The sequence below is a fragment of the Camponotus vicinus genome, unplaced genomic scaffold (assembly GCF_025532165.1).
Source record: "Camponotus vicinus isolate PSW18456_S1 unplaced genomic scaffold, iyCamVici1.0 SCAF_5, whole genome shotgun sequence".
Lineage (NCBI taxonomy): Eukaryota > Metazoa > Arthropoda > Insecta > Hymenoptera > Formicidae > Camponotus > Camponotus vicinus.
In genome coordinates, this window is record NW_028141977.1 from 18,941,660 (window position 1) to 18,954,562 (window position 12,903).

Genomic DNA, 12,903 nt, shown 5'->3' on the forward strand with positions numbered 1-12,903 from the left:
GAAAAGAAGAAACATCATATAACCGTATAATAACGACATTATCGCTCCCGACGATGGTCGATATTATCTCGTCCACCGGTGGAATATTGTTTATTGCCTATAAATCTTGCAAGAAACTCCTCTCTCTCCCGGAAAATAATAACGCGCGTCTGGAATAATAAAAGATTTACGATTGCCTATATTTGCGGAAAACGAAGGTGCATAATGAAGTCTCGTAAAATGCCGCGAATTTGGATCGCATTTTACGTTCGATTCGGATTCACGAGACGAGGTGCGCGATGTGTCGCGAAAGGAAAATCATTTTGGCGCGATGCCACGGTCTTGCCAATTTGGCGACGCGGCGGATTATGAAATATGGTAATAGGAAAATAAAATCAATCCACGCGTATAAAACTTGGCGATTTATTACACACAGCGGCATATTTATTATAATATTTATTATAATTATACGATTGGAATAAACGCACACGGCTCACCAGTTGCGCTATTTCATGCGTCGCTTCGATAAGAATTAAAATGTGTAATTTGGGTAAACCCAATTCTCGACATTCTCTTTCTCTCTCCCTCTCTCTGAGGATGCATTTTAGCGACACGATTCTTCTACTTTGATTATATACATTCATACAATTTATATATTTTCTCGAAAAAAGCACGAGATAAAATTGTCTATATCAATTTCAAAGGATGCAAATATGAGCAAAGCGTCATTTTTTAATATTATCGCGCTTTCTTTTTCTTCTCATTGTTGATAAATGACGTGTCACGCATCTCTCGTCGAAATGAGCGATTACATCGCGTTACAAAATAATTCCCGCGCGATTCTCCGCTCGAGCAATTGGCTTAAATCTAATTGTGATTATCATCGTTTTTATTACGTCACTCGATTAATATCGACAATGATTCGTCCTCGCGATTTCCTCACATTGAGTACGGTCATAGGAAAGATCCCCGTATCTGATTATTGCGTATCCGATAGCGTTTAAAGCACGGCGAGTCATCCGGAGAATACGGCGGATACGGGTGATCGCAGGAAATGTTGAAATGTGACACGTGCTGTTGGGTGCCACCTTTCTCCCTTTCGATGGAAGTCTAAAATTCCATCGCGTATAGCAGAAGCGCCTCGTTTTTTTTTTCGCTAGTCGTTGCGCGTGATCTCGGTCACGTAGTACGCGACGCGACTGATGCGTAGCTCGAGAAATTGTTCGCCAGTGTGTACCGTCTGTTACTACTGTGGCGGGTCAACAGTGGCGGACTCAGGATGTTTACTCCCTGGGAAAACATGGAAAATCTGGAATTTTCAGAAATTTTCATTTCCTTTGTACTTGGAGAAATCAGGGAATTCTCATGAAACTTTATTGGAACTCGAGAAATTGTTTAAAAAAATTCTTTTTAATAGTGTTTTGATATTGTAAGCAATCTCGGCAACCTACTGTTAAAATTATGAATTTTATATATATATATATATATATATATATATTTACCTTTATATACTCAATGAAGCAAATATTCAGCATATATTCTTTATATTTTAGTGTTTTAAAAAAATGAAAATATATTATGCAAGTGTTAAAAATATTATGAAGGAAAATATTTGTTTTACCTTATTCAGTACATTTGCAAATCTAGCATGAGTTAAATGGCTTTGTCTTTTTTCTTCGTACGAATAAAAATGATTAAAAAACGCATATTATAAAAAAATTTATTTTAAAAAGTTGTACCAAAAAATTTTTTAAATATTCTTTTTATCTAGGAGATTTGGACGATAATAGGACAACTTCAGGGAATTTTCAAGGAATATTTTTTATAAGATTTGAGAATAGACGTCTTGGGATTATCGCGCGTACATGAAAGTCGTTTGATGAAATACGCGTCTCAAGGAGGTTATCTTGAGGCCAGTTCCTCTCACTAACGTAATATTGAATTACGACACGAGAAAATGAAAAAGAGACGCAATATTTATAAATTCTAAAGTTTTTTTTGAGAAAATACTTGACTAATAAAAAAGATGTATATAATTAAAAATTATCAAGATGATATCTTATTGTTGCTCTCTTATCAGTATGATAGATATAATGTATATTGTTATCAATCTGTCTTTTATTATCGCCACAATATATGAATAAAACTCTATCAAGCTTAAAAATTTTAACAATGAACGCCTGCAAAAATATTACTCTGTCGGTTACGTTGTACGCATTTGTCTGCAATTGCCTACTTTTAGGCGCTATTAATCGATTGTGACAATCGAAGCAAGATAAATCAATAAGTATTTATGAAATATCGATCGAGATCATATTATCGAGATTTATTACATAATTATTTGCATTATTTAATTTTTTTTTATTATTACTATTATTATTACTCACTTAAATATTATTACTACTTTTATTATTACTCATTCATTATTATTATTATTTATATCGCTACATATAATTCTAACAAACAATTTTATATAATTAAATAAAAGAAGATTTTAGAAAAATATTGTACTTGCAGATTTTGTACGAATTCTTATTAAATTCTTTAAATAAACAGCACTCTGAAGAAATTTCCCGCTCTTCATGCTCTTAAAAAGGTCGGAGAGGTTTCGAATTTACGTATCGGCGAGTAAATATTTCCGAAGGCGATTGCGTCTCAATCGTCGTGTTTTGGTTGAAAGTCTGGTTGATTGAAGACTTGGCCTTCGCGGTTTATTATTTATATCTCCGATGGTCGAGAATTCGCAATAGCGGTTTATTAATTGTCGGTTTCTCGACTCCCACATCGATTTTCACGAGTGAATTACGCGGTATCTCATCGCGCGCAAACCGAGTATGTTCTCGGCAAACATCTTGGCGACTTTCAACTCCTGCTGCGAAAAATCGCGAACATTACCCGCGCAACATCGCGAAGTATTACACAAATATTTGTTTTTTGGCGAAGTAATGCGGCGAGCGTGAAAGCGGCGAGCGTGTAAACAAGAATCATCGCGAAATTGTGCCAAAGCTATTTATACCTGTCCACCTATATATTTATCCAGATCGACGAAAACGTCGCGCGTCCGTCAGGTCGCCCAATTAAATATCGTTCAATAAATCATTTTATTCCCACGCAAAATATTGCGCGGTGATATTAATTTTGCTGGCCTTCGGATTATTTTGGCTAATTATTGACATATCGCGCGACCAAGCGCAGTAATGCAATTTGCATTGCCAAATTGCATCAATGAAATATATCTTTTCGTCGACAAGTCACAGGGTTCATGCAACTTTGTGCGAACTTTGTTTCACGATGAAATTACATATAAAAGAACAATATACGATACGTAGTTATTTTTGGCTCGTCTCCGTATCCAAATACACGTCATATAAAGTTTCGACATTTGTACTTTTTAAAAGATGAAATATTTTCTCAATTTTCTTTTATGTGTACGTGCGCATCTTATGCTCATCTTTTGCTACCGAGTTTTTTCTGAGAAGCTAAAATATTGCATTAGCGCTAAGTGCTGAGATGACCGCGATTCTGAAAGCTTTCTTAATTTTTTACACAAGTTTGCAGTTTGAAAGAATCCAAATTTTCGTCGCTTCATTTATCAGTCAATAATTTGATTCTCTTCATCTGATGTTGAAGGAGACAATATATTTTTTCTCGCGCTTCTCTTCCTCGCAATGTAATTACATCGAAAATGCAGGAAAATCTGACAGTTGTATAATAATAATAATTTGGCGGAAACTCTCATTTTAAAATTAAAATAAAAATTACTTGCCAATTTTACTCAATAATTAAAGCCTTTTTTTAGAAGATTAATAAAAGCATTTCTTATTTATTTCTTTTCGTCTGATACTTTTGGGAGCAATCACCTTAAATCTCAATTCTAAAAACGAAAAAAATGATTTTTATTTATTTTGTATTAATTAAAGATCAGTCGGAATTTAGCATGAATGAAAAATTTACGTTGATTACACATCGAAGATAAATCTATAAGTTATATTTTATTGCGAGAAATGTGCAAATATACGTTGTCTCGAGGAGGGAATGAATTTTCTGGCATCTGATAATTGAGAGACGCTGTTTCGAAGCGCGTCCCTGGTAACGAGCAAACTTGCTAGGCCGCGCCAATGTAATCAAATTAAAATGTCGGATGCAATTAGCGCGGGCAGAGACATAGCACCTCCCATGAGCGCACGCAAGTGCACGCAGTTGTTACTTCTCTCAAATTGACCGAATCGAGTGCAGTTGCCGTCGTTCAAAGTGATTGCGTTTTCGTGATTCGCACGGATAACACGCTCATACCCCTCAAGAACGAAACCTAACGAAACTGCATGTGCATCCAATGGAATGTTGCACTGCTATAATTCGATCGATATCATTTTCGCGATTAATTTGATTTATATACGCCTAATTGTTCACTGCGAGTTTTCTTTTGACGGAAAATGCTTTTTACGCAACCCATGCTTATTTTTAATTTAATTTCAGTTTTTGCGTATGCTAAAAAAAACATTCACGTTTTCATTTAAATGACAATGTTATTACGGTAAAGCGAATATTTTATTTAAAGTAACGTTGCAGTGTTAATGCGGATTTTTATTTAATAAGGAAGAATTTCGAATTGTGTAATTTAATTAAAATTGGCATAAACGAATAGAAATTTGTTTTTCGAGCAAATTAAAAATTATTAAACTGCAAAAAACATATTATAATCGCATCTTCGTATATTACAAAAATATCAAGCATGTAAAGTTTATTAAATTCCGCGAGAAGTTAAAATATTTTTAAATATTCTATGTGGAAAATTGTTTCTTCGGGAAAAAAAATTACTTTTTAAGCATACGCAAGCTTCCTTCTTTTTTTGATTTAATTATAATTTAATTTTTTTAAGCTCTGCTGCGCATGTAGATTGCATGTATTCTCACCACCCTTGTTTTGGATTGTTTGTTGCATCTCCAGGTCCAGGCGAATGTCTCAGGATGTCACCACTTCGAAATCAACGGAGAACCTCTCAATGTCGTATTACAGGTACGCAAAACACGCACATTCATCGTCATTTTATTTCATTTTCTTTGGACTTGGACAGTATGAACTAATTGTAAGTATCGTAAATAATTCTGATCCACTATTATATATTGTTGATATTTAGATTATAGTATATCATTACGGAATATTTTTACAAATAAAAAAATATAAATTGTACTTAAAAAATACTAGAAACTAAAATAAAGTTCTCTTTAAAATATTAATAAATAATTGAAAGAAATATTGATAAATAAATAAATTAAATATTAATGAGTTTTTCGAGGATATCTTTTTATACGGTAAGAAATCTATCTAGCGATAATATTGATATGTGCACCTCTTGATATTTTTATTAAAGTGCACGCATTTTTAAATACGCGTTCTGCAAATATTAACCGATGAACGGTTTTAGAAGAAATTAATTGGAATATTTCGACAAATTTGACGAATGAGTTATTGCTATTTACAGCATAATACAAGTTTATTCATCAGATTCATATATTGATATTTCATTCATGTTCGTCTTCTTTTTTTCTCTTTTTATTTCGCGAAGCATTACGCTATATATTCAGGTCTATTCGCAGAAATTTTAGCGGATTTTATCTTTGTCGGCCACGCGTCCGCAAACTACTCAACTTATGGAGGTAATTCGCACGATTCGCATGGTTCGTTGCATCGTGAAATTGCGTGAATCGCGTTTTGTTATGGCTCAGCAAAATTGCTTTTACACTTGAGTATTTTACAAATAGTGCCGTGCCAAACTATTAGCGTCTACCTATCTACCTATCTCTAGCCACTTACGCATACGTCCCGCAATATATATTCTGCGAGAATAAGTCGCGGCGAATGGACTCTTTCAACTTTATTTTCGAATGTATTAGCGATTTGATTCCACATTTCAGAAACGTAAATTGTAAGTGGAAATATGTTTTCATTGGATAGAGTATTTTATGTGCTTGTTTTCATTGCACTAAATTCTTTTACGATGTTACAAATTATCATAGTTTCTTTAAAATATATTTACAAAGTGTTTCTTAATAAATGCGAAAAATTTTAGGAGATGATTCTTCGTCGAAAATTAAGGGGGATTTTTCATATAAACATTAAAAAGTTCTAATAAAAAGTTGAATAGGAGTTGCTAGTTTCATCTCCTTATAACAATGCGGGAAATTGAAAAAAATATTATTAAATAACCTTTTTACTAGTAGAAAATATCCAAATTTGAGAAAAAAATAAAAACCTAATTTTTATATATAACAATTTTCCCCATTTTTGGAGGAGTGTAACTCCACAGGGAGGAATGTAGAAATATATGTTTATATGAAAAACCCCCCTTAATTTTCGACAAAGAATCATCTTCTAAAATTTTTTGCACTTATTAAGAAACACCCTGTGTATATATATATATATGTTTTAAAAATTAATATATTGTGTTATTTTGTGGAAATAACGAGAGATTGATTTTTAAAAAAATGTTTGAAATAGATTGTCTGCATCTCGATTTATTCTCGTTTTATTATATCTTTTTCAATCTATTTCTGCAAATTTCTTTTTGCTTAATCAAATTTGTTGCACAACGAGCTCAGATTATAATCGAGAAGGAATTAACGATCACGTTTACTCTATTACAGGAGCAAGAGCCGTAGCGTGGATCATGGATTTACGGCACCCTTCGATTTGGATTCTTTGCGGAACAAGGTTGAAGGACGCTTCGAATCTGTGGATAAGCTCGCGAAAGGTGAGCATACGTTATTTTTTAAATATTAAGTAATTAAAGCATAATTAAATGTTTGCGTCGGTTTTCTATACGAATGAATCTTATCGGTTTACATATGTTATCTCATTTAACTAAACAAACGTTACTAAAAAGATGGAATCATTTTATCAAGGATATCAATCAATCTTTCTGTAAATAAATTATAAGTTAATTAAATATTTTTCTAGAAAAATATTATCTATATAAAATTATCTATAAAAATATTATCTAAACTTGAAAGTGTTTATGACGATCAAGACTATATCTAGATCGTATTTTATCTATCGTATAATTTTTGTTGCACGGTGGATTTAATATTAAGTAGCCGCGACAGCTTTTTATTATCTTCAAACGATATGCCTCCTCGTGAAATATGCTCTTTCCCCGATAAATTCAAGTCAATGTCGCTCCATCGAAAAGAGATCGTTTAATAAAATGCAATATCCGTCAATGTCACAAAGAGAAGATTCGCGCGTCCAATGATCCGCGACAGATCCGATACGGAAGTTCCGGGCAGATCAGTGAATCGGAGAGGCTGACCATGATGGTTCTAGACCAGACGAAGGTTGGGAATCCGGGCTGTTTCGAGCCGCTGTTGCAACCTTACTCGGGCGAGTTACATTGACTTACTTTTCTCAAAGTGGCACGAGTGCCACGTGTGATCGATCGCTACATATCCCGCATGTACTTCAAATCGACGTGTTACCAACACTGGTGCGTTTAACGGAGAATCTAATGAACATTAATTGACGCACGAATTTAAGGATAAAGTATAATGGTATGGTAATTAATGAAGCAGCGTTTCGATGAACAGTACGCCGTGAAAGATGAATAAAATTATGGACAGTGGCAAAATACGGGTGTGTAGGTTGTTGCCCGCGGCTAATTTTTAATCGGAATGAATAATTCAGGAATAATGAATAATTTATTTATTCAGTTTAATGTAATCGAACAGGATGCAGAATGTATATACTATTAATCTTCGAAAGCATCTCTGATAATTGTCGAAATATGTACTACATTTATCGAGATATATATAATCATTATGAAAAAGAAATTATTATAAATTTATTATTTATTACGAGAAAAATGAAAAATTTTGTAATATTTTGTAACAATTTTGTAAATATTTATACTAATATAATAGTTTATATACGTTTATTATAATAAGATTACATTAGATTAGAAATTTATTATGGGACTATGATTTATATTTAATTTTTATTTGCTTTTATATGCGCGTATAATGTTTATAATATTCATTTAATTGATTTATGATGTTATATTTACATTTTTATGACACGTATGGAGAAACATTCGCGCATTTCAAATCACCTCATCGTGCCACGCTCTATTTCTCGTATATGAAATTGCCACTGAAAATTTAGATTCTGTCTCGATGGCCCCGCAAGCAGTTTATTAAATTCGCTTCAAGCATGCGAATAACCCAGATACTAGTGCGAACATTTAAATCATTCTCCGTACATATGCGCACGCGCGGGTGTGGCTTTAATAGGAGCCGAGGGTTCACCAAGAGGGACAATTGTTTCCAACTATCGCTAGAAATTTATCTCATTACCCGCGCCAGCCGTTTGCGGAATTATACGTCTGAGAAATAATTCGGTCGACAGAGAGTCTAATTTTCCGCGCTGAAAGTAATACAACGTTCCCGTATGATATTAAAATAAAACTCGGAAAATCGCATAAATTTATTATTATTATTATTATTGAAAATTTTATTTCATGGGATTAAATTAATCCGATTATAGCAGCTTAAGGTAAACCACCTGTTCAATATTTATTAAATATTTCCTGTTAGATTAATCATTTAATTTCGTTAATGCTTTAATGTTACAATATCGATTACATATTTAATTTTTAAGATACGATTATACACCAAAATGATTCCATAAGAGAAAAAAAATTGAGGAAAACTAGAGTGGCGAGATATCCCGAACGCAATGCAAGCTGTCGATTACATTGACGTTTTTATTGGAATCGTTTCTGGGAGTACATATGCACATATGTGTGCAGAGCTGTTTACATTGTAACGACACTGGTTGCACATAGGCTGTACAAACATTTATTTGTGATTATACCGAGTGCACGAACATCAAATCTGCGAAGCTATGAAAGTTTCTCGGAAACCGGAACAACGAAGGAATAAACCGACAGAAATTTATTCGTATTAACAAACACATTCGCCATGATTAACAAGCAAATTCGCCGAATATAGTCTTAACCTTTACTTAGCCCGTTTAAATTTTGTTTTTTCTCCTCTAGTTTAAAAAAAAAACAGAATCTCTTTTATGACTAGATCAAATATACGATATATTCGATCGTTTTTAGCAATTTTGAGATATCATTGCAATGGAAATGTCAATAATTTGACTATCAACAAGTTAATATGACATATTTTTATTTTATTAATTCGAAAATATAATTTCATATTTAAAGTGTAAGGACAACTCAAATATAATATTTCAAGGAAGAGGTCACAATTACTAAAAAATTATTTATATGTATTATAAAATTATAATATCAATAATAATTTTTTTAAGAAACAATTAATTATTATTTAAACTCATATAATCATGCATGACATTTCATCTTGTAAAATTGTAAGGTTGTTATTACAAATTGTCTCGTAAAATTATTATTGATTATTATTCATTCGTGCATGAATTTAAATGTGAGTGTAATAAAAAATTTTATTTCTTTCTGATTCTCTCATATATTGTCACTATAGTTCAGTAGTTTATTTGCCATGTGCGACGATTAATGACTCTTGGGTGGTTCAAAAGCATTATCTAAACACTCATTTATAGGACATTAAATTCTTCATGTTTATTACATAACTATATTATAGTCGCGTTTGCGCGAAAATTCGATCAATTGACAAAAATAAAATCACCAAATTATTAAAGTATTTTATAATAATCTATTTAACTATTGATAGACAATTGATAAACAATTCATTGCGACGATAATAATACTCGTAAATATTGAATTGTGCGAAGTCATTTCGCAATATGATCGATCTACTCGAGAAACCGTTCGCAAATAAATCTCGCAATCAATTACGCGATTTATCGGCTCCGAGAAACGCGATTGAATAGTCCCGCCAAGAGTGACGTCAACCAGATCCATCATGGCGATCAGCTGCGCGGATCGGAGCCGCGATCGAGGTTTATGGTTATTCGTAAATTGTCAAGTGCGCGTCAAGTTGTGTATCTCCGATCATCGTCAGCATCGTTCGAACTCGAACAACTAGTTACATCGCGATCGTTCCTCTCACACATCGTCTCGATCGGCGACTCTTCCCATAACTTTTTCGAGAGTACGCGCGTGTTTATTAATCATTCGCGTAATCACATTTGACCTCTTTCGCGCAGTTTCAGCCACGAACGCGGATGACGATTCTGCTTCGCTCGGCCGAAAGTCGTGAGATCATCGTAAGCAACCGATGTCGAAACCGATGTCTTATCTCGCTTTAATTATCATTTTCGTGTGATAAGTGTCAGCTGTTGAGTCAACTATCGATTCTTCTTGCGCAAAGTGCTTTTTTTATTTCATTATCAATCTATATAATTTTATTCTCAAGTATCTTCCGATTCCATAATTAAATAATACATATATATAATAATTTTTATATTATTATATATAAAATAATTTTTATATTATTTTCGCGTTTGTTTAAAATATATGAAAAAATTAAGATTGAAAAGAAAAATATTTTATCTTTACTCATAGTATTTTATCTATATCAAAAGATAATATCGTGAAAAAGATGTAGATATAGGAGTGTAGAAAAGAATATAAATATAAAAATTTGATAATTCCGAATCAATTTAAAGTTTAATATTAAAAACGTTAAAATTTTTGAATAAAAATTTTGTTCACTGTCGTTTAGCTTATTTTATTGAGCGAGACAATTTTGAGTTTTTTTCGACTCAAAACATACAAGTTTTTTATGTATCATCGGTGACAACGCTTGTCATTGCATGCACGCTTGTATAGATAAGAGAAAGTTCCTTATTTGAAACTCTGATTGTAAGAGTTCAAGCTTTTTAACAAAACAATAGCTTAATTTTATAAAAAGCTTAAGAGAAAATAAAATTAACTTTTGTAAAATGTTTTGCTATACGAATATGTTAATTTTGTGAGAAAAATTATTAGTTTTTATAATATTATATTTTTTATATTTAAAGCATATAATTATAATATATTACATGATACATGTATATTTAACAAATGAAATATTTAAATTTATATTTTTTACTTTTTATTTGAATTATATGAATATTAAGTGTATTAGTTATTAAGTGAGAGATAACTTTGAGTATAGATAAAATTTGCGAGAAGCCGAGAAAATAAGAGTCAACAATATATCTGCCACTTATCTGCCAATTAGACTTTGGTTCCGACAACTGATATCTATCAATTACGAAAACGAAGCACATACATTATTCCACTGGCCAATCGAGGCATATTAAACGAATATTACAGAGCACTCGCGCAAGCGGATCGAGTGACAAACAGTATTCGTTTTCCGGTGATTTTAAAAAGAGACGAGAAATGTTCCGGAGATGTTGATGACGATGGAATTTAACATTCCAACCATGACAGACTCGCAGTGGGAATATGCGGACTACGAGCCAAATAACATTCATATTTACGAGAAGGAGTTCCATGACTATGTCGTGTATTACGTGGCGCAAGAAGATTCACAGCTCTATTTGCAGAATTTCTTAGATACAGGTATTCGAAAAATGCGAAAAAACTTTAGCGAAAAATACTTATAAGAAGGGGTGTACGAGATATTCCACGTCACAATTGTTTATCCGTGCAATAAAAATTTCTTTAACTTTTCGGACTTTTCTATCTCAAATATAGTCTTTTGTAAATTTTATCTTATCTCTCTTTTAACAAAAGTATATAAAATTGATTTATATTTAATTAGCAAATGTAAAAATAATATGTACTTTATTCGGTTATTTTAAATTGTAATAATAATTAAATTGATAAATTATTTTATATTTGATTAAAACGCTTTGCTAGATTCATTGTATTATAAAAAGAAACAATTAAAATTTTATTTTTTAATATATTACGTTTTGCTAAAAATGAAGACAAAACAATTTCAATATGCAATAAATATCAAGATATAATTGAGACATGAAGGAAAAAATGCATATGACAGCAGTATGTATTTTCTCCCCAAAAATTTTACAAAATGGACACAATTCCCGTTGTTAAATTCAAACAGCGTTAAATTAAATAATGATTTTAAAATATTCAGAAATTTCTTGCGAGTTAAAATATATTACATATGTGAAGAATGAAAGCTTTTTAAGAATTTAGTGAAAAAGTTATTTTGGTTTACGTACGTCTCATTTCTCAATCAACCGCTTCGATCAATATTAATTAATTTCACACGTGTGAATTGAAATTATATCTGCGCTCTCTGCACAGAGAGAAAGAGAGAAAAAAAGAGAGATGCAATGAAACGTGCAAACCTGTAAAAGTGTCAAGTTCATATATCGTATCGTCGGGCTGGATAAAATAACATTCCATAGTCAGCCTGGAGATTATTACGCAATAGCAGGAATTGAATGCCAGTTGAAATTGAGCAAAGTGTCTGAATCATTTATCGAAGGCCACGGAGAAAAACAAATCTTTCAGATTGCTCTCGTCGCACGATTCTTCGTTACTCTTGTCACGTTTGTTTGCGAAACACAATAGAGAAAATCTATTTATTAATTCTCACGATCGTTGCTGAGAATAATAGGAAACGCGGCCATTTAATTATGATATGTGAATAATCTGACATTGGCGTTTCTAATAACTCTTGTAATTATAACTAATTACACCCAAAGTATCTGCATGTGAAACACATGTTCTGCATTTATTTTTGAAAAATAATTACTTCAGTTTCAGTAAAATACCTTGTCTGAAATTCGTAAATTTTATATTAATAAGAACACAGTTTTTTTTTAACAGTATTACATTTGCGGAATAACGGCTACGTTAAATCGAGAGAATACTAATTGCATTCATTTTTAAAAAAATGATAAAATAAATTTTAAATGCAACGTAAAACGGCAAAAGCATCACGCTCTATTATCTTTTTGTCGCGCATATTCTGGTCGCGA

General features: G+C 32.2%; 1 protein-coding gene across 14 annotated transcripts in view; it reads left to right on the top strand.

The window, feature by feature from the left end:
* Nucleotides 1–12,903, top strand: part of Mtd (TLD domain-containing protein mustard) — a 132,119-nt gene that overhangs the window by 76,948 nt on the left and 42,268 nt on the right. For 9 of the 14 annotated variants that reach the window (XM_083100549.1, XM_083100550.1, XM_083100545.1 and 6 more), the window contains 2 exons: nt 4,927–4,995; nt 6,624–6,730. In XM_083100549.1, coding sequence (XP_082956675.1) covers nt 4,927–4,995; nt 6,624–6,730 — 176 coding nt within the window. Of the gene's footprint in view, nt 1–4,926; nt 4,996–6,623; nt 6,731–9,956; nt 10,204–11,162; nt 11,510–12,903 lie in introns of those variants that run through there. The other 5 variants (XM_083100553.1, XM_083100546.1, XM_083100540.1 and 2 more) reach the window with 3 other exon arrangements.